Genomic DNA, 21,554 nt, shown 5'->3' on the forward strand with positions numbered 1-21,554 from the left:
GCGCTGAGGCTCTTGCGGGATGGCCGAGAGAACTGGTGCGGAGCAGCGTTCATTCGAAATAACGCTGCCGGGCAGACATGGCCTCAGCGTCCTGTTCTGGAGAGGCTGAGCCCCCCGGGTGGTGGCTCTGAGGCTGCTGGAGCGGCTGGGTCTGGGGCGGTGGTTGTCTTGCTGCGGGTGGTGGAGAGCCAGGGCTTGATCCCTGCCTGGCAGCCTGGCGGGACCGGGGAGGGGACGGGCTGGGGCTGAGCTGGCTGAAGGGGGAGCCGTGTTTGGGGGTGTGGCTGGCTCAGTGCTCCCCAGAGGAGCCCGGTGGAGCTCTGTGCCCACCAGCGGGGATGGACAGGTTAGTCCCAGCCGTGGTGGGAGGCCTCCGGCTGGGGTTCACAGGGGAGCAGGTCCGGCACTGGGTCTGCAGGAGCACAGCTGCCTGTGGCGTGACCCCAGAGGTGGGGCAGCGGGACTCCTGGGTTCTCTGCCCTCCCCTCCGTGGCTGACAGACTGTGGGAGCTGGGGGCTGTTGGCACAGCCGGGAGAAGGGGTCTGGGGTGAGCTCTGGGGCCGGCTGGCCCGTGGGAATGCGGTCAGCCAGAGAGAGAGCATCCCAGCTGGCAGTGCTGGGAAAGGACCTTCTGCAGTGCCAGGGCCGTGGGCACCTCCCCTTCCTCGTCTTGTTGTAATTTGCCTTCCTTTTCCCCTTGTGCACCTTCCCCCTCCCTCCTTCCTTCCTCCTGCTCCGCTCTGGGGCCGCCTTCCATCTGTTCTGCCCCTTCTCACCTTCCTTCTGGGGAAGGGGCCAAGGGACGACCTCCCCAGTCCCAGCAAACCCTTTCCAAAGGCCATCGCAGGAGCAACGGGAGCCCCCAAACCAGCGCCTTCAAAGCTGCAGCCGAAGGGGACAGGCGCTCCCCAGGCAGCCATGCCCCGCAAAGGGGCTCTGTGTGGCCAGGGACCAGTGTGCCCCATAAGTTGGGCACTTGGGTGGCTGCTCAGGAGATTCTGGTGCCCCCCCCCCCGGCTGATTAGCAGAGCACCCAGAGCCGGCAGTGTGGATTTCCATGGGTGGTGCACACCTGCACGTGCCTTGGCATGCAGGACAAAATTTATTCTTCACATGGATGATAAAAATTAGAGAGAACATTTCCAGGGCGCCTCCCTTGCGGCTCTCAGCACACCCAGAGCACACACAGAGAGGGGCTGTTTGCCCAGTGGGCTCCTTTGGGAAAGCAGAGGACTGGCCCCCCACTGCCACCCATGGGCTTCATAGACTTGATTACCGAGTGGGGGGTGCTCTCCCCTCGCACTCAGTGCGGCACTAGGGGGCGCTGCGTGAGGGGGAATGGTTCAGTAGGGGGCGCTCTCCCCTCGCACTCAGTGCTGGGCCTTCTGCCCCGGCAGGGTGCACCAGGACAGAGCGTTTCCTAGTGGTTAGAGCCAGGAGTCTGAGCAACGGGACTCTTGGGTTCATGGAGGGGTGTGGTCTGAGAGGTGGAGGAGGGGTGGGAACCAGGACTCCTGGGTTCTGAGCCAGGATCCGGGAGGGGTCAAGGCTGATGCAGATGAGGGGTGAACGGGGCTGTTCCTGGAAAGCACTTTGGATGGGGCGTGGTGGTGAGGGCGACTCTGGGACTTACTCGGCAGCCCTCTGATGCGGGGGCAGCAGGAGTGGGCCCCCACCTGGGCCGCTGCTCAGGGAAAGAACTGGCTGCAGCCAGGGTGAAGGCGGGGGGGGTGTGTGTGCGGTTGAACTGGTTTAGTTAATCTGGGGCAAGGGGCTGTGTGGATGCACTTGCTCCAGTTCCGATCGGGCTGGCCTGGCTTTGCTTCCCGCTGCTCAGGGGCAGGGGGAAGTGACAGGGAAATGTGGTGGATTTAATTGTAATCAGAGGGTCCTTTCCGGGCACTAAGCTGATCCGGTTTAAGCGCTCCAGCCCAGGCTTGTGTGTACTTGGGAGCTGGGCGTGGCCAGTAAGAGGGAGCCGTAGGATCTGTGGGAACCAAGTGATTGGGGTGCCCGAGAGCTGACCAGGGAAGTGTGATATCTGCAGCCTGGGATGTGAGCCAGCTTCCAAGCCGAGGATGAAGGAGCTCTGCCGGCCACCCTGGGACACTGGGGACCAGGCTCCCCCGGCCTGCAGAGGCCTGGCAGTCTCAGTGGCCCGCAGGAGCGTGGGGCACGGCCAGCAGCTGTTGGTGGCCTGTGAGAGGCCAGGGTGTAGTGCAAACCACAGTACTGCAGTCACCACCATCGGTGGGTAGCTTGACCGTGGCACAAGCGGCAGCTGTGTGCTTGGCACAAACCGTGAGTGGCAGACGCCATGCCTGCCGCCTGCTGGTCTTCTGCAGCTGGTGTGTTTTGTGCCCCGCACATGAACAGCGGATGGGGCTGAGAACCCAGGTGTCCTGGCCAATAAACTGTGGACAGGGAGGGAGGTGGCACCTGATTTTGAGAGTGGGCAGCAGTACCGGTTGTAGGAGGAGTGTGAATAATTCCCTGGTTTTGGGACTGGATCCCCCTGGGGACCAGAATAATGAGGGTAAAACCTCACAGCATGTGTGTGTGTGTGTGTGTGTGTGTGTGCAGGTATGTATATGTGTGTTTGTGTGTTTACATGTGTATGTGTGTGTCTGCGTGCATGTTTGTGTGTTTGTGTGTGTGCGCGTGCAGGCATATGTGTATTTGTGTGTGCAGGTGTGTGTATGTGTGTTCATTTGTGTGCATGTGTGTTTGCAAGTGTGTGCATCCACGTGTGTATGTTGTGTGTGTGCATGTGTGTGTGTGTGAGCTTGTGTGTGTGCATGGGCATACACAATATCAGCTCTGGGAGGCATGTGGCATTCATAGGCGATCTGAGTATATGCACCGTATTAGCTCTGTGTGTGTGTGTGTGAGTTGCATTAACTCAAGGATGTGTGTGTGTGTGTGTGCACAATATTAGCCCTGTGGCGTGTGTTTGTCAGTCATATCAGAGTGGGGATGTGTGCAATATTAGATCTGGTGCGTGCGCGTCAGCCATACAGGGCTGGAGTTTGTGTGTGATGTTACCACTGGGGACAAGGCATCCTCTAGGCTGAGTGCTGGGGCAGCTGTGCAGGAGGTGTTCAGGTGCTGCCCAGCTGATTAGCAGAGCACCCACAGCCAGCAGCATGTTCCCTTGGGTTGTGCACACCCACACCTTCCTTGACGCATATAACAAAATTTATTCTGCCTTGGATCAAACAACTTAGAAGGAGCATTGCTCTGTGTGTCAGACGAGAGTGAGTGTGTGTGTGTGTGTTATTAGCTGTGGGGGCATGTGAGTTATACTAGACTGAGTACGTATGTGTATGCATGTGTGTGATGTTAGGTTGGGGTGAGGGTGGCAATATTAACTAGTGTGTGTGTGAGAGAGAGGGGGAGATGGGGTTTGGGTGTGCATTACTGCATGAGTGTGTTAGTCATATTAGCTCTCAGGTGGGAGTGTGTGTGATACTGGAGGATATTGGACCCGGGGGTACATACATGAGAGACGTTAGATCTGGAGAGTTGGGGTGTAGTTGGAAATGGGGTGTAAGTGTGTGAGAAACACTAGATCGGGGGGTGCAATATTGGATTGGGGGTGTGAGCATGTGGGCAACAGTCATTAGGTGTGCTGCGTGTGAGACAGAGTAGAGCTGTGTGTGTGTGTGTGTGTGTGTGCGCGCATGCACACACCAGTGATTAGATCCTCTCTGTGTGTTATTGGAGTTTGGGTGTGATATGCTGGGGGTGATATTCATGTGTGTGTGTTATTGGAGTATGTGTGCTAGTGAATCCTCTGTGTGTATGTGATATTGGCATGTGTGTGTTATTGGGGTGTGTATGAGATATTGGATCCTGTGGGGGGGGGTACCCAGAAGCACTGAGACCTCATCTGGGGTGAGTGAAGCCTCTGCTCTACAACCCCCCCCCCCCACCCCTCCACCCCCCTAGCTGGCCTTTAGCTCACGTGGTAGAGCGCAGGGCTTTAGCCCCTATGCTCGCAGGTTCTGTCCCTGGGGCCGGCCACCCGGGTCTCTCGGCGTTACATGTGTGATAGTGACCTGTGTGATTGGGATGTGCATGCGATATTGGAGCGTGCGTGTGTGAGAGAGAAAGAGATTGGATCCCGTGGGGGGGGGTGATATTGGATCCCGTGTGTGTTTGCTGGTGAGCTCGAGTGTGAACGTCTGTGCACAGGCAGCCTGAGCCCGCCGGGCGGGCGGTCGCTGCGTACCGAGCTCGGGGCCAGGCGGCGCGGTGCACTGGGGGGGGTGGGGGCAGTGCCGCGCGGCGGGGGGGGGGGCGCGGTGCACGGGGGGGGGCAGTGCCGTGCGGTGCACTGGGGGGGGCAGTGCCGTGCGGTGCACTGGGGGGGGCAGTGCCGCGCGGGGGGAAGCGCGCGGCGGGGGGGGGCAGTGAAAATATTTTCCGTCCCTGCCTGCAAGTCAGTCTGTGGTTTCTGAAAAATGCGCTTGTGTGTTGTCAGGCGCGTCACGTGACCGGCCGGGGCCGACGAGCCCCGTAGCATCGATTTCTTCGGGAGTCTTAAGCAAAACCCCACGCGCGCAGCCCGGGCGGCGCGGGGAGGCCCGGACCCACGCGCGCCCGGGGACAGACGGACCCACGCGCGCAGCCCGGCCCGGCCCAGCCCCGGGAGACCCGGCCCCACGCGCGCAGCCCGGCCAGCGCGGGGACAGCCGGACCCACGCGCGCCCGGGGACGGACGGACGGACGGACCTTGGAAAGTTTCCCCTGCTCCGGGTGAGCCCTTCTCGCCTCCCCGCTGCTGCCCCGGCTCCCAGGTGCGAGGAGCGCGGGCTCCGGGGCTCCTGGCCCGGCTGGGAGCTGTGATTTGCGGCTGCCTGCGGCGTCCCCCTCGCTGCCGGGACACGGGGGCTCTTTGGGGCGCCTCTGCCTGGCTTCTGGGGGGCGGGGGGCTGGACAGCCTGTGGGGGGGGAGTAGAGTGAAGGGGAGGCCGCGGGCGGGGCGTGTTGGGGCTGGGGGCGGGAGTGGGGGGGCGCTGGGTGTTGGGGGGGTGGGGCACACGCTCCTGACCCCTGATGGGCTTGGGCAGAATGGCGCAGCTGGTCTCCGCTGTGACCCCCAGGTTCCTGCCCCATGGCTGGCCGCTTTGGGGGGTGCCAGCTTCTATTCTTGCCTTGAAAACTGCAGCCCATCCCCCCAGCTCTCCTGGTGCCAGCCCTGCCCCCTCAGTGCCCCCACCTCCTGCCCAGGGGGCTCCTGGCAGAGCTGCTGGGAGAGCGGTGGGGCTGGCTGGGTTCGGGGCACTCCTGCGTGGGGCTGGGGCGTTCCGGGGAGGGCTGGCTGGTTGGATGGGGCAGCGGTGACCGGCCAAGTGGGGTGGGGGGTGGCTCCTGTGTGCTAGGCTGGCGCTGGGGGGTAGGGCTGGGGGAGGGGAGGGGTTTTCCATCTAGCTTGCTTTGGAAGGCAGGGCGAAATTTGCTGGGTGTGTTGGGGGATGGTTCCTCCTCCCCTGGGCCCAGACCCACAGCCCCCCCCAGGGGGCACACACTGGCCGGGGGGCACCAGGGAACAGGGTGGCGGTGTCCCAGAGCCTTGTTGGGTCCGGGTACAGACTCCCTAGGTTGGCTGTGTGGGTGGCACATGGCTCTGGTGCAGGAGGGGGAAAAGGGGACTGAGGGATGGAGGGGGGGGTCCTTGCTGCCCCACCCCCCTTCTGCCCTCCCAGGGCTCTGGGCACCTCGGCCTGGTGCAGAGGGCTGGACGTGTAGGGCGCCGGGGGAAGAGTGCAGTGGAACTGCTCACTGTGGTCTCAGCCCCACCAGGGAACAGACCCTCCTCCCCGGCCTCACAGCTCCATTGAGCCCCCAGTATCCAGAGGGGAGAAGGGACGGGTCTGTCTGCCTGTCTGTCCGTCCCTCCCACTGCACACGTCCCTCTGAGCACTTCTTTCTAGCCCGTGTATTATGGGAGTGGGTGGTGGCCCCAGCCCAGACCGGCTCCCCACTGTGCTAGGTGCTGTACGTGCGTCTCTGCTGTCCCAGGCACGCCCAGCTTTTGGGCCCCCATCGAGGCCTTCACCTAGGAACCTAACCCAGCCCCAGGCCGATTTCCGGGGGCCATTCTCCGGGAGGGCAGCCCAGCAGCTGGCTCTGAAACAGGGCTGGTTCCAGATTCCTTGCAGCTCTGCTGAGTGTTTCAGGGACAGGCGTTGGCCAGTGAGAGCCAAGCCGGTGGGATTCGGCATCAAGCCCCAGGCAGGGCGTGTGGGCAGAGGGGTGGGCGTATCAGGACGCCTGGGTTCCGAACCCAGCTCTGGAAGGAAGAGGTGAGACCGGGAGGCAGGACAGCTGGGGTCAGCTTGTGGCTGTACCCCCAGCCCAGTCCATGGTCTTGTACCATGGCCCTGTGTGCCTCAGTTTCCCCACTTGCCTCCTCAGGGAAGGCAGGCGGCTCAGTGCTTTGGTGCCTGGGGATGAGGCTCAGGGATGGGGGTAGGGGAGAAGCAAGAGAAGAAATTGCTAGTTCCAGATTGTCCCCATTTCAGCCACCCCTAGCTCTGGCTGCTCTGTGGCTCCCACAGGCTGGTCGTGCTCCAGAAAGGGCTGTCTCCATGACCTCTGTGTGGCTCCTGGGCCCCTATCCCCACCTTCCCCTTCCCTAGCCAGGCTTCATCTGCAGAAACCTTCCCTCCTGTGAGGCCTGGAGTCTGGCTTGGCTCCTGCATAGACCTGCTTGTCCCCTGGTGACAAATGCCCAGCATGATCTCAGATCCCAGGCCCGAGTGCAAGGCACTGGCCACCTTGGGAGTCTGAGGCCGAGCCCTGAGCACTGTGGTGCTAGTTCTGCAGAGTCCCTTTCAGCGAGAGGAGCTGTACTCCTGTACCCCCAACTGCCCCCGCCCAAGAACCAAGCAGCGGGAGCTTTCTCACCGGTTCCCACTGATCAGGCCGGCATTGGGTGTCACTGAGGGTGTTCGGCACAGGGGCTGGAACTAGACAGTACCTCAGACCCCACCGCATTTCTCGGGTGGTGGGTGGTTATAAAAGGCGAAGGAAGGGGGTGTGGCTTTGTGGTTAGAACTGGGGGAAACAGGGCTCTTGGGTTCTGTCCCCTGCTCTGGGAGGGAGTTTGCCTAGCGGTTAGAGATGGGGAGGGGAACCCATTTAGCTCTCTGGACTCCTGGGTTATGTCCCCGCCTGTGGGAGTGGGGTGGAGTATTGTGGGTTAGAGCGGGGATCTGGGAGCCAGGACGCCTGGGTTCTGTCCACATGTCTGGGAGGGAAGCAGGTGCTAGTCAGTCAGAGCTGGGGGACTGGGGGGCAGGGTTTTCTGCTTCTGTCCCCAGGTCTGGGAGTGGGCAGAGGTGGAGGATCAGGACACCTGGGTTCTGCCCCCAACCCTGCCAGTGGCCCGTGGGGTGACCTTAAAACAGTTGCTTTAATCCCTCCATGCCTCAGTTTGCCCCTCTGTAAAATGGGGGTGATCGCCTGTATTTCTGCTGGGAGGGGTGGCTTGGGCAGCTCACTATTGCATTGTAGGAGGAGCCACATATTGTTATGACTGGGGATTCAGTGCCAGTCACCTGAAGCCTCCACCCTACCCCACCCATCCAACTTGCAGTGCGAAATCCCTGCCGGCAGGGTGAGCCCGGTCGCCCACCAGGGTACTGGAGCAGCCCTTCAGCTGATACAGCGCTCGAGCCTTTGCCAAGCTTGCTAGTCTCCGTGCAGGTCCTGATCTGTCCATGCCATGGCCTCCTCCCCATTTACAGCTGAGAACTGAAGGCCAGGCTTCACATCACACAGCGAGCCCAGGCCACTGATGTGGTCTGCCCTATGGGACCCCGACAGGCTTCGAGGGCTGGGTTCGCACCGGGCATGAAGATGCAGCCACCTCTGGGGTGGAGCACGGCAGCTGTTTAATACAGCAGGAGGATTTGCAGGAGGGAATGAAACGCCAGGGGAAGTTTAGGGAGGCAAACCAGACTCCCTAGGGCAGTGGGGCTGGAGCGGAACAAAGGCTCTTTATGTTTTAGCAGAGGCAGACAGCAGTGAAAGGACATAGGAAGGAGGGCATTGCCGTGAGTTGTACGGGGAGCAGGAGCCCACGCACATACTCACCACTGCCCTCTACTGGCTGAAATCACACTGGCCCAACTGTGTGTCATAGGCTGCCAGCTGTTCAGGGCCGAGGGGGATTCTTCAGGTCTGTCTACACAGCAGAGCTATTCCGGAAGAGCTTATTCCAGAGTTATTGTTCCAGAGTAATGCGTCCACACCACAGGGAAGCCCCGGAATGAGCAAAACTTATTCCGACAGAGTGTGGCCGCACACGATAACGCCGGTTTCCAGTCAGAGCCGCTGGAAGCTTGGCAGGGTCTTTCTTGCTGGGGACGGTGGTGCATCACCACAGCCAGCTGTCCAGGCAGCGCTGGAGGTGCTGGCCCAAAGGGCTATGCTGGGATTATATGGGCATCCCTTTGCCAGCAGCCAAACTCCTGAGTCACAGCCTGAATACAGGCGTTGCCAGCATGGTGGACTTCCCCTCAAAAGGCACATTGCCCCTGTGTTGCCTAGACAGTTGATGGATTCTCCATCCCTGGAGGTTTTTAAGTCCTGGCTTGGCAAGGTCCTGGCTGGGATGATTGAGTTGTGGTTGGTCCTGCTCTGGGCAGGGAGCTGGACTAGATGACCTCCTGAGGTCCCTTCCAGCCCTAGGATGCTATGAAAAGGGCTCTGATAACATGCAGAGGCAGTGTGGTTTAGTGGGTGAAACACCACACGAGTGCTCCATCCCAGCGCTGTCTGGATTCTGAGGTCCCCCAGGGCAGCCCCTGGCACAAGGGGACCCTGCTCTTGGTGGGGCATCAGGACAGGAGTCCCTTATAAAGGGCTCAGAGCTTTGCTTGAGTTGAAAGGGAGCGAATCACCTCTTCACTCCTCTGTCCCAGGTCTTGCCATGGCTCCTGCACGCCCCATAACCCCCTCCCAGCTGGCAGGACGATCCCTGGTCTACAGGGGGCTAAGTGACATGACCAAGGACATGTGGGAGTTTGTGGCAGAACAGGACTTGAACCCAGCTCTGTTTAGTCCCACGCTAATGGGCTCAGCTCTGGCTTATCCCAGGCTCCCACGCTGGGCTAGGCCTGATCTACAGAAGGGTTTGGTTTGCTGTACACTGACGCACTTCTCTTGGTTCCTGGCTGGGACGTTCTCCTCTCAGTGTAACTCCGCCTGCATCATGCCCTTGGGGTGTTGCGGCCCACCACGCTGTGTCATCTCCGGTGCTGCTCCCACCACCCCAGGGTAGATCTGCTCCCCTTGCGCCCTGCCACGAGCCAGGACTGAGGCTCCCACAGCAAAGCCCCGGGCCGCTGGCAGAGCTGAGCCTAGATCTCAGGATTCCTGGGGTCTGCACCCCGGCCTGGTGGCAGCCAGGAGCCCCCGGGTTTAAGTCCTGACCCTGCCGCTGACTCGCTGACCTTGGGCGAGCTACTCCCATCCCCTGAACCGAGCCTCAGTTTCCCCATCTGTAGCCTTGGGATAATGCCACCTTGGCAGACGAACCTGCTCTTCCCAACGCCAGGTGTTCTCAGGGCAACAGCAGCCCCACCCCTCGCTGGCTGCCCACACCCAGCCCGCCGCTGCCCTGTTCCCACGCCCACTCGCCGCTCCCGCCCCGCGACCTGGCTCCCACTAACCTCTCGCCCTCCTGGTCCCTCGGGCCCCCTGCAGGAGCCTGGTGTGGGCATGCTCAGAGAGGTGGAGGGAAAAGACAGATCCAAACAGGCCCCGTCCCCAGCTCAGCACAATGGTAGCTCTGCAGGGACGTAGGATCGGAGGTTTTTCATCCAGCGCAGGGACGTGGCAGAGATACCCCAGGGATGGAACTGGGGTGTGTGGCGGGGGTAGCAGGGACTGGGGGGACTAGGACTCCTGGGTTCCTTTCCCAGCTCTGCTCTGCTTCACTATGGGAGTTGCTTCCTTGCCAAGTGCCTCAGTTTCCCGCCACTGACTGGCAGGTGCTCTGAGAGCCCAGGGCAGGGGCTGCCAGAAGACCTCAGTGTGGTGTCACTGTCCCCAGCTCTGGGCTTGCCTGCTGCTTGGAGGCCTGTGCCTGGGTCCCACCTCCAGTGTCCCTGGGGCGTGGCAGGGCCCTGCCCTTCTCCCAGAGCCTTTGGAAGTGCCTCCGGCACCAGCCCAGCTGAGGCGGGGAAGTGGGGGGGGAAATGTGTGTCTGCTGCCTGCCACCGCAGGGCCCTGGTGACTCAGCCACCTCCCTGAGCAGCGGCTGAGTCACACCCGAAACTGAGGGTAACAGGCTGGCAGCTGCCAAGGCCGGGCAGCGACCTTCCCTCTCGCCAGCCCTCCAGAGCAGCAGTGGCCAGGCTCCCAGACGTCCAACCTCTGGTGGCTGCTGGATCTGCCCGCGGGGACCTCAGCGCCTCACCTTCCCCCCCTGCCTGCCAGGAGCAAGCCTGTTCCAGCCCCTCGCCTCACCGGGGCTGGCGTCGCAGCTGACATGACTCCCAGCCCGGGCGGGGAGCTGGGGGTGGGGTGCTGGGCTCTGCCGGCCCGGCTGGCTGGGAAACAGGCCCCGGCTTGCCGGCTGGCAGTTCGGTCATGGAAAAAGGTTTGGGTGGAAATACCTTCCCCAGCCGTGCGAGCGGAGGCAGTAAATGGGAGCTTTGTTCGGCAGCTGGGCTGGGAGGCCCAGCAGGGAGGGGCGCTCCCAGGCCAACCCCAACCCCCGTTCTGAAAGTCCCTCCGTGGTCCTGTCCCCTGCGCCTCCTGCCATGGAGCCAGCGCCCTCCGGGGAGCGAATCTCCACTGGGCTCCCCCCAGCAGGCGTGGAAGCCTGGCTGGGTCCGTGGAGCTGGGCAGCAGGGGGTCTGAGTGAGGCAGTTTGGCCGAGCTGGCGGCAGTGATATCTAGAGGCTAGAGCAGTGGGTTGGAACTCAGGAGACCTGGGCTTGGCTCTGCCACTGGCCTTGGGCCTGTCGCCTTCTCCTGCCCTCTAGTTAGGTGCTGAGCCTCTGGGGCAGGGACGGGGTCTCATGAAGTGAGGCCTGAGCTCTGAGATGTGAGCAGGGTTCCCTGTATGCTGAGCACTTGGAAGAGGAGTGGTTAGAGCATGGGGAGGGGCAGGACTGAGACCCCTGGGTGCTATTCTTGTGGAGGGTGCTGAGGTCTAGTGGTTAGAGCAGGCCTGGGCAGAAGCCAGGACTCCTAGCCTCTATTTGCTACTGATTCACTCTGTGACCTGAGATAAATCACTGCCTCTCTCTGACTCAGTTTCCCCAGTTGCAGCCCAGGGATGACTCTCACCCTGAGGGCTGTCGAATTTGGGCCGCACCCCGCTTTGATACAGCCATTTAGAAACCAGCGCAGCTCGAGTGGGCCAGGCCTTTTGTAGGGTCTCAGCACCGTTACAATGGTATAAGTGAGGCTGACCTTGGCTGGACCGTACCCCTTCCCTTGTCCTGGGATGGCGAAGCCGGTGTCCAGCCCGTTGATTGGGCTTTAATAAGAGCCCACGAAGAACTTCGAGGGTCAGGTTTCAGGGGCGGGGAAAGGCAGTGCGTTGACGAACATTTGGGGTGTGTCTATGCTGTGTTGTGAACCTGACGTGGGCTGGGTGTGCGTGGTTCCCAGCGGGACCCAGCCTTCTGAGCCGCGCGGGTCCTCTGACTCCGGATCGGTGTTCCCTGCTCGCTGTGCATCTGGGCGTCCACTCAAGAGGGACTCAGATGCCACCCAGCTGGTGAGCAGAGCCGGGGGGCGTGGTTGGTCTCTGCTGGTGGTGCACATTTGCACGTACCGCTGTGCACATCAAAATTATTCCGCACATGGGTGGGAACGTGCTCAGCACCTGCGTCCGCACTGGCTGTGGGGCTGCGGTGGCTGGAGTTCCGGGAGGCGCACAGCCCCAGCCAGGCTTGTTCCCGGTGCAGCCAGGATCCCTGGCGGGGCGGAAGGGGTTAGTGGCTGTGGCTGGGCTCAGGAATGCGGTGCGGCAAGTCGGGGAGGAACCCAGGTGCCGGGCCCAGGAAACTCCAGGGGGGCTGGTTAGTTGTTGTTGTCTAAGCCTGTGGGTTTGGTTCCCACTTGGGACTGGGAGCAGGTTCTGGCTCTTGCCTGGGTGTGTTCGGGCCCAGCCATGCGGACGGGGAGCAGGGCCGGGCAGTGGCAGGCAGGCAGGGAGAAAAGAGATCCCAACACACACGTACACACAGACACATGCACAGCTTGACACAGACACTCTCCAGCACCTCAGCAAACACACACACACACACACACACAGTGCTCTACACAGACACACTTCAGCACCCTGGCAAACACAAACATGTGACCACACACACACACACACACACACACTCCAGCATCCTGACACACACACGCACACGCACACATGCACACACAGACACACACGCAGCTCAACACAGACACACTCCAGCATCCTGGCAAACACACAGACACACACATGCACACACAGACACATTCCAACACCCACAGCAAACATACCCACACGCAGCTCAACACAGACACACTCCAGTGCCCCACAACCAACACAATGCCCCAAGGCCCTCAGCACACACACACACAGCCCAGTCCAGCACCTATAGCTACATCCCCACACCCCCATGCCCCCTAAACTTCAGCACTCATCCACAAACATGCCAACTCCTCACAACCCCACAGAGCGACACGCACACCAGGCACCCCAAACCCCAGCCTCCCCCGCCCAGGCTTACCCCAAGAGCATCCCTATCACTCCTTCACAACTACTTTCCCCTGCTGACCCAACCTGCTGTGTCCCCCTTTGTCCCCCGCCCCAACCCCCACTGCCCCGTTAACAGCCTCATGATTGTCTCCCTCGCTGGGACCGGGCTGTTGGGAAAGGGGCAGATCCGTATTTACTTTCCTGCCTTCGAACCACCAGCCTCCAGCCCGAACGGAGGCCCAGCTCGGTGGATTCCACCTGGCCTCCCGAAAATCCCCACCCCCTGCAAGCTGGAATGACTTGCAAGCCCCAGAGGGGAAATATTTTTGGAGGACGCTGTGGCAAGGGGCTGAGGCTGGAATGTGCCGTGCTCCACTTTGGCTGCCAACCTTCTGCCGGGGCGGGAGCAGCGCTGGTGGATGTGTGTCACACGGACAAGTGGAAAGTGGTAGTGGGAGACCTGTGGGGTTCACAGGAGCTGGCCTAGAGCAGAGAGGGAGGACAGACACTTTCCCGGGGTCTGGCTTCAAGATATTTAGGCTTAATTGAGGAGCAGCGTTATAGCTGCTTCCAGCCTCAGTTTGCCCATCTGTAAAATGGGGAGAGCAGCCCTGCCTCAGGAGAGATCCCTGGAAGACTGAGATATTCAGACACCATCATTTGGGGCCATGTTCCCTGTGAGCAGAGCTCTTGGGTGAGAGTCAGGTGCTGTCCAGCTGATGAGCAGCACGCCCACAGCCAGCAGCCTGCGTTTCTCTTAGTGGTGAACATCTGCGCATGTCTTGGTGCACTTAAAATTTATTTCGCACATGGATAGGAAAAGTTAGCGAGAACGTTGTTGGGGCTGGAGGGGGCGGGGTTCCCGATCATTTTTTTTACATCCCTGGATGGAATAAATTTTGTTCTGTGCACTGAGATGTGTGGTTGCGTACCACCAATAGAAACACACTCCGCCGGCTGGGGGCGCTCTGGTGATCAGCTGGGCAGCACCTGAATGTCTCCTGGGTGGCTGCCCAAGCGCTCAGCTTACAGGGAGCGCTGGTGAGGGTCTTAGACCAATTGGAAACCCAAGCTCACCTGCATGGCCCGATTAGGCCATAAAGGTGGGTTCAGTCCTGGGCTCTGCCAGTTTCTGCGCGTGGCCCCTGCTCTGGGACCAGCAGAGCGGCACATTCCAATACCGGTCCCTGTTGGAGAGCAGGTTGTGTCTGGCCCTCAGTGGGAAATACAGCTGCCTCCCAGCAGAACTCACCTGTCTTTGGGTCTATTGGCTGGTGCCTGAGCCCCCTGTGTGCCAGTAGCAGGGAGTGACAGGCCGGGCTAAGCCCAGCTTTGGTACTTTGCTGCACTCCGCTGCCCACAGCCCGAGAGCTCCGGGGCACCCCAGAGTGCTGGATTGGATTCCAGGCTTAGAGCATTTCCGGCCCTTGCCCCGAAGTGCTGCCAGATCTCCCAGCATCTTCTGCGTCAGCACCAATCGGACACAGGCCCGGAGGTCATTGCGGAGCTGAAAGGGAACAGAGGTGCCCTGCGGCAGCAGAGACTCCGAGCCCTTGTGCCCAGATCCTGGAAGGCGCTGAGCTCCCAGAGTTCAGCTGAGGAACTGGCCTGGGGTTCATTCTGCTCCTGCGGCTGCAGTGTGGAAGGTGCTGGCACTGCTGGCCCTGGTGGCACAGTGCTCGGCGGCCCCTGGGCAGATTTCCACACCCGGTCTCTGTGCCGGAGCTCAGCCTTTGCAGGGAGGGAGGGTGGAAAATCCATGTCTCTCTTTTTCCGTGACCAAAAACCACGGCTGGAGTCTCTGCCCTGGGGGCAGCCTCCCGAGCTGAACATCCCAGCTCAGGCTGCTGTCTTGAAGCTGATCCCAGTGGCTGAACTGGGCAGGGCAGGTCAGGCCCGACCTGGATTCTGCCTGCTGCAGGGAGCCACTTTGGTCTGGGTTCACCCATGAAACAGACAATGGCCACGGAGATGGGGCTCCCTCCAGGGCTGTGTGTGTGCACCAGGGCCATGCCAAGGGGATTAGAGGCGGAGCCCCTATTGGTTCCCCAGCACAAAGAGCTGGGGTCCCCCTCTGAGGCTGGACCGGTGCCTCATTAGCAGCATGTGTGACCCTGCTGTGTCCCGGCTGAGACCGGCGAACTCGTGACATTTCGGCGTGGCTGTAATTTGCGATCCCCCAAGTGCTTGGAAAGCAACTCTGCCGCCCAGCCCAGAGGCTGGAGCGAAAGCGGGGGGCCCTCTTTCTGCAGAGGGGGCTCTGCGAGCTGGTTCTCTCACTGCTTTCCAGGGGCTGGACACCTCGGCCTGACAGCACGTTTATTTTTGGAACGCGGGCGCCGAGAGGCCCTCACATATGGAAAAGCTTACGGAAACGGAGCCCTTCCGTGAGTGGCTCGCTTGAAATCTCGTGGCTTTCGCTGCACAGGCAGCTTGGCAGAGTCCTCCGTAGCAGGGGGAGCAGAGCCATGGGCCAGCCAGCACTTAGAATTTTAAAGGCACCGACCCCAGCCTCCAGCGGGACGTGCGCAGAGGCCAGTTCGGAGAAACCACTGGTTCTAGGGCTGTTTCTGCCCCTGGGCTGTGTCGGGGGGCTGCCGTGCGGGGTCATGCTAGAGCGCACAGCACTGGCATCTCAGCCAGGCGTTGCTGGAGGTCAGCTTGCCCATGGAGCTCACGGATGCTGGGTCCCCTTGCTCCAATCTCTTGCCCCACTGAGGCTTCCCCCATTCCGATCAGCCAAGGCACCACTGGGCGCTCAGCACCCTGGCCCGGGAGGGTAGATCTGGAGGTGCAGCCCCCTGCCTGCTCTGTGGTGATCCGCAGGATGCCAGGGCCAAATCTGCCCCCAACTGCACTGGGGGCCTGGATCTGACCTGTGGGGCTCAGAGCAGGGGATCTGTGATCTGTGACCCCAGATCAGAGGGGAAGAAGCTGCACTGGGGCCTGTCAGCCCCCATCCCAGCACAGGCCCCCTGCAAGACACAGACACCCAGGCCTCTCCTTAGCCCGTGGGCATTTCTCCTTTGCCAGTCATTCTTGTTCCATTCCCTGTGTCTTCCTGCTATTCCCCACCCTTGGGCTATCTCCTCCGACGCCAGCCCCTCTGCCGGGCCCCTTCATGGTGCCCTGCTCACTATGATAGTGAACTCCTGTTCACTATCATCGTGCCAGGTGCTGCCTCTTCGGTTTCCCCCAGCCAGGATAACTTTCACCCCTTTCCCACCGCCAGCCGTCCTGCCACCGACCCCGAACTAGGGGAGGGCCTGATCCCCCCGGGGGTGGGGGGGAGTGTGCCAGCCGGGACAGAGGGGGGTGGGACAGAACACAGGCTGCAGAGGCAGTGGGGGGCAGGGGAACGGTGGGGGAGGTGGAGACGCAGCGGCGGCTGTTGTGAATTAGGGCGTGTGGTGTAGGGTTCCATGCGGAGGGTGAGCAGCACCGGCGCTCTGCCCCCGGGGTGGTACAGGCCGCGCTGAGCACGGAGAGCCAAGCCTGGGCTAGCACTGGCATGGAGAACACAAGCTCCATTGAGCTGGGAACCTGAAATGACTCTTGATTTAAATCATACGGTAAAAGCGCAGAAATCGCCTGCCCTTGGCCCCGGTTCAAAAGCAAAAACACACAGGCACACGCGCGCCCTTGTGCGGAGCTGCTTAAAGGGCCAGCGCCGCGCATGATGCTGGCGTGCGGACAATTCAGAGCCTTGTCTAGACGTGGGGGAGGGAGAAAGGGGGATCTGGTGGGGGTGGGGAGCTGGGTTCCCTGTTAGCTGAGTGCTGGGATGGCCTCCCAGGACAGATGCAGGGGCCGCACAGCTGATTAGCAAAGCACCCACAGCAGGCAGTGTGTGTAGCTAGTGGTGGTGCGCATCGGCACAGGACTTGGCGCATCTAACAAAATTTATTCTGCCCGCGGGTGGAGAAAGGTAGTGAGAACCCTGCTGGGGACCGATGATACCGATCTGGGGGCCTGGATCATGGGAGTGTCTATCATTCTCTAACTCTGGATGGGGATTTTAAATCCGCACCCAGGTCACGGTGCATGTGTGTGGGAGAGCTGGTGTTTGCGCGTGCGAGTCTGTGTGTTGTGTTTGTGTGAGTTGCCATGTGTGCACGCATGTGAGCTGGCACGTGAGTGTGAGTAGGGTCGTGTGTGTGTGTTTGGAAGTGTGGGGCGTGTGCGTGTGTGTTTGTGAGTTGCGTGTGTGCAGGTGGAGTTGGTGTGTGTGGGAATGGGGGGGCGTGTGTGTGTTTGGAACTGGGGTGTGTGTGTTGTGTTTGTGAGTTGCTGTGTGCAGATGAGTTGGTATGTGTGTGCGACTAGGGAGGCGTGTGTGTGTGCGTTTGAAAGTGGGGGGGCGAGTGTGTGTGTTTGGAAGTGGGTGTTTGTGTGCTGTGTTTGTGTGAGTTGCTGTGTGTGTGCAGGAGAGTTGGTACATGTGTGTGTTTGGAAGGGGAGTGTGTGTGTGTGTGTGTGTGTGTGTGTGTGTTTGGACGGCGGGGCGTGTGTGCGAGGGGGAGGCCCTGTGTTCGGGTTTGACCTTCTTGCTGGTCTCTCTCTCCCCTGCTGGTGCATTTCTGAGCCGGGGCGGTTCAGCCCCATTCTGTTCCAGCAAACCTCCCCGGCTCCCCGGACGGCGGTGTGGGGTGGCTGGTTTGGGTTGGCCAGATTCCTGGAGGTTTCATCACACGATACAATCTTTAATGAAAGCTTAATCTAATCCCTGGAGCCTCCAGGACAGTTGTGGTGTGTGGGCAACTCTGTGTAACCCAGGAGCTGGGCACAGGACTCTGGGGTGACCAGAGGAAAATCCCCCCCATCTGTGCCTCCATTTCCCCAGTCTGCTGCAAACACATGGAAGCTGTGGACTGAGGCGGGGGACAGGCCCACGCTAAGGAGCCTGTTGAAACCAGCCTGAACCTCTGTTGCCCTCACGCCCATCCCCAGTCCTCCAGGCTTTGCCAGCAGTGAGCAAACCAGCCACAGACATGGCCCCAGACTTGGGCAGGGCTGGGTATTTGGGGCTCTGGCCCCTGCACCGTGGTCACAGGCCCGCAGAGCCATCCAGCCCACGGCAACCAGAGCCGGGAGCGGGCTGGGGGGCGCTGTTTTCCCAGCATGCTCTCTGCTCTGCACATCCAGAGGCGCCCCTCTGGCTGAGCCCCTCTGCTCTCCCATGATGCACTGGGGGCTCTCAGGTGACCCATGGAGGGGAGGGGGCTGGACGGCTTTCACCAAGGGAGAGGATTTGCTGGGTCTCTGCTGCAGCCCCCGCCAGGCAACCAGCCCCCACTGGCTCAGGCAATGCCCCATCGCCCGGGGTGGCCTGGCCTCCCGCGGCCGCATGGCTTGGCACAGGCCTCCTAGAAGGCGATGCTTGGGGGCAACAGCAGACCCGATCCTGCCTTTCCCTTCCTCACTGCACCCCAGAGACTCCAGGACAAACCTGGGAGTTGGGGTTGGCAACCCCACTCTGCCCTCCAGCACCCTCCAGTAGGGGCTGGGCTCAGGGCTGTTTCCCCTGGGGTGCGTACAGGAGCTGGGATAACTTGGGGTGTGTGCGAAGCTCTGGGCTATTCCCCTCCCTCTTGGGGTCAGAAGGGTCCCCACCAGGCTAGCACTGTCCTGTCCTGGCTGTGAACTGAGGTCTAAAGACCCAAGTTAGCTGCTGGATGTGGGGCTGTGTGGGAAACTCAGCCCTCGAGCCCTGGTGTGCTTGGACCTGGAGGCCTCCAACCCTCTGGGCCAGGCCTTGGCCGTGGCCCTCAACTTCCTTCCCACCTGCAGGAGTCCCTGAGGGGGCCGGGCATGTGGTGACTGGACGCTGGCAGTGCCCAAGCAGTACGATGGGCTCCCATCAGCTCTCACCCTGGCCTGGCCTCTGTGCCAAGCGTTGGCCTGGGGCTGAGCTGCACCACTGGGCAGGGAGGGAGCTGGCTGGCACCTTCTCCAGCTCGGTCTCATTCTGTCCTTCTCCCGCAGCCGGGAAGGCCCAGTGGACGGCGCGGATTCTCCGAAGACGGGAGGAAGACACACCGGCAGCAGGGGAGCCACCCCAGGTGGAGGAGCCCCTGACCCCCCTACCCCCTGCGTCTTCCGGGGGCCATGCCAGGCTCGCTGTGGGGGCCGACAGATGCCACTCTCAGGCAGAGCTGAACACGGATCGGCTCCGGGCATCGCTCCATAGTGAACGGACAACCCCCCGGCGCCCCCCAGCCATGGCGGCGAACAAGGAGAGAGTCTGCCCCGGGGGAACCCCGCTGGGCCACATGAACGGTTTCCCCCCCACCGTCTACCCCTTTGCCTTCTCCAACAGCATCCGGGGCTCACCGCCCTTCGAGGTGCTCACCAGCGCGGGCTACTTCCGGGGCTTCCCTACTGACCTGCCCAAGGAGATGGCCTCTCTGTGTGAGTCCCCAAGGCTGGGTGGGGACAGGGGGGCGGGGGGGGGTCAGACTGCATGGTTGAGGGGCTGACACCAGCACGCTGGAAGCGGATGGTGGGTTGGCTCATGGGCTCGAGGCTGGGATGGGGCCTGATGCTGGGACCATGGGGTGCCAAGGTGGGGTGAATCAGCCTGGTGCCAGAGGTGAAGGACCTAATGTTGGGGTGCAGTGAGGGGGGCTCGGGCTGCAGAGGGTTTAATGGTGGGGTGCAGGGGGGCTGGTGCTGCATGCAGAGGAGTTAATGGTGGGGTGCAGGGGGGCTGGTGCTGAATGTGACAGGGTTAATAGAGGGCTTCATTCTGTTTATTCCAGTAGCATCTGGATTCCCCATCCCAGATCTGCCCCCACTGTGCACAGAACCAGACGGGAGGGGGTGGCTGCAGGGACGTGGCAGGGTGGGCTCAGGGATGCGGCAGTGCCCGTGGCACCTGGAGATGGCGGGACTGGGTCAGCATGGTGGGGTCGTTGCTGAGATGTGGCCGGGTGACGTCAGGTCCTGGGGGGACTTGCCTGGGCGTGGCAGGGTGAGTGCCGGGGTGTGGGGAGTGGGTGCCTGGACGTGGCAGGTTTGCTGCCCGGATGTGGCACAGTCTGTGCCTGGCCCTGGCAGGATCAATGCCCAGATGTGGCAGGTTTGCTGCCTGGATGTGGCAGGGTTGGTGCCCGGATATGATGGGGTGGGTGCCCAGAGGTAGCAGGGCCAGTGCCTGGACGTGGCAGGATCAGTGCCCAGGTGTGGCGAGGTCTACCGCTAGGCCATGGTTGTCGCCGGGGGCCGTGGCAGGTCAGGCTGGGCCCGGGGGTGTGGTGCCGGGACATGTCGGGGTGGCGAGGTGACCTGCAATGACCTGCTGGATGGGGGATGCTTTGATGGGACATCCTGACTGTCCTGGGTGGGGGGGCATGTCTGGTCTCCCATGAGGCCCTGAGAGATGGTGCTGAGTTTCCCGGCAGCCCCTGCTGCCCTCTAGTGTCAGGGCACCTCCCTGCCCTGGTGAGCGTTTTGGCTGGGCTGGCGTCTGAGAGCCACAGCTCAGACCCCTGCTGCCTGCTGGGACCGGCCTGCAACCTGGCCAGGTCTTCCGTGTGCAGATCCCGGCACGTCAGAGCTGCATCCCCACGCCGCCCCAGCTGTCAGTCCTGGTGCTGCACATGGCTGTGCTGTATGGCGGGCCTGGACCTATCCCTGCAGGTGGCTGGGTCCTCCCCTGCAGCGGGGCTCGGAGGGGAGAGTCCTGCCCTGGCTCTGTGGGTCTGCCCCGTGGCTCTGCTGATGCTGTGCCAGCCCCGGCTGCACCCCTGGCAGCAGACACCGGTGCTGGGGTAGCATCAGCAGAGCCGTGGCGATGGGGGGACCCGCAGAGAGGAGCACATTCACGCTGACGTCATTCCTTACGCTGGGGCTGGATCTGCAGGCCTGGCCCACCCTGGGCTCCAGGCCGTCACGTTGCTCTCTGGTGCTCTGTGCCACACTGGGGAAGTGCCTGGCTGGCATGGCCTGGGCGGCAGCCTGTGCTATGGGGGGTGTGGCACAGGGAGCCCTGGGTGGGCCCGCTGAGCCTGGCTGGGCGGCTCGACAGTGGAATCCCAGGCAGCTGCAGGTGGCAGGGGACCATCGCGTGGGCAGGGCAGGACGGTCAGCGTGACGGAGGACTGAGCAGCTGGGTGAGCCGGGGCCCTTGTGGGGCGTGCGTGTGAGGGCAAGCCCCTGCTCCACCTATGCCAGGGTGTCGGCTGCCGGGCACGATGCCCCTGGCACTGAGCACGGGGCACCGAGACCCCCTGGAGTCTGGAGCGGTGCAGGGAGGCCGGGCTGCCTTTCGTGATGGTGCCTGAGCCTGGCGGGCAGGGGGGACAGAGAAGGGGGGAAGTGCGGCTCAGCAACCAGCCCGGCGTGGAACTGGGGGGGAATTTCCAGGCCAGGTGCAGCCTGTGACCTCGGAGCCGCCTCCTCATCTTTTGGGCCACGTGCCTCCCTGGGCGGCCCCCGGCCCAGCCGCCGCAGCCCCTCTGTGCTGCAAGCTGGCCTCCCTCCCTGGCTCTCTCTGGCTTTCCCGCAGCCTCTTGCTGGGCCGGCGGAGGGTGACGGCTTTCAGCAGAGCCTGACGGACGGGCCCTGGCAGCGCCGCTGGAAAGAATTATTTCATCTGGCTCCAGATGAGAGCTGCTGAGCGGGGCCCACACGGCGCTGCAGTGACCAGGGCTCTGCGCTCCCCCCCTTTCGGCTCTCCGGCAGGGGGCACAGGGGACCGGGCTCTCTCCCAGACCTCACCAGCACTGGCTGGGACCCAGGGCCGCCCGAGCCCATCTCTCTAGGCCACGCCTGGGGTTTCGCAGCTGGAGCCAGCCGCGCAGAGCAGCTCTTGGGGGCCCTAGGATTACGGCTCGGCTACTC

At 62.0% G+C, this 21,554-nt stretch overlaps 1 protein-coding gene across 1 annotated transcript in view; it reads left to right on the forward strand.

Moving 5' to 3' along the window:
- Positions 1-4,557: 4,557 nt before the first annotated feature.
- Positions 4,558-21,554, forward strand: part of RARG (retinoic acid receptor gamma) — a 57,475-nt gene continuing 40,478 nt past the window's right edge. Inside the window, exons 1-2 of the mRNA XM_074979493.1 lie at positions 4,558-4,762; positions 18,696-19,121. Coding sequence (XP_074835594.1) covers positions 18,932-19,121 — 190 coding nt within the window. The 5' untranslated portion in view covers positions 4,558-4,762; positions 18,696-18,931. The remainder of the gene's footprint in view (positions 4,763-18,695; positions 19,122-21,554) is intronic.

This window comes from Carettochelys insculpta, chromosome 29 (genome assembly GCF_033958435.1).
Source record: "Carettochelys insculpta isolate YL-2023 chromosome 29, ASM3395843v1, whole genome shotgun sequence".
In the NCBI taxonomy this organism is placed as follows: domain Eukaryota; kingdom Metazoa; phylum Chordata; order Testudines; family Carettochelyidae; genus Carettochelys; species Carettochelys insculpta.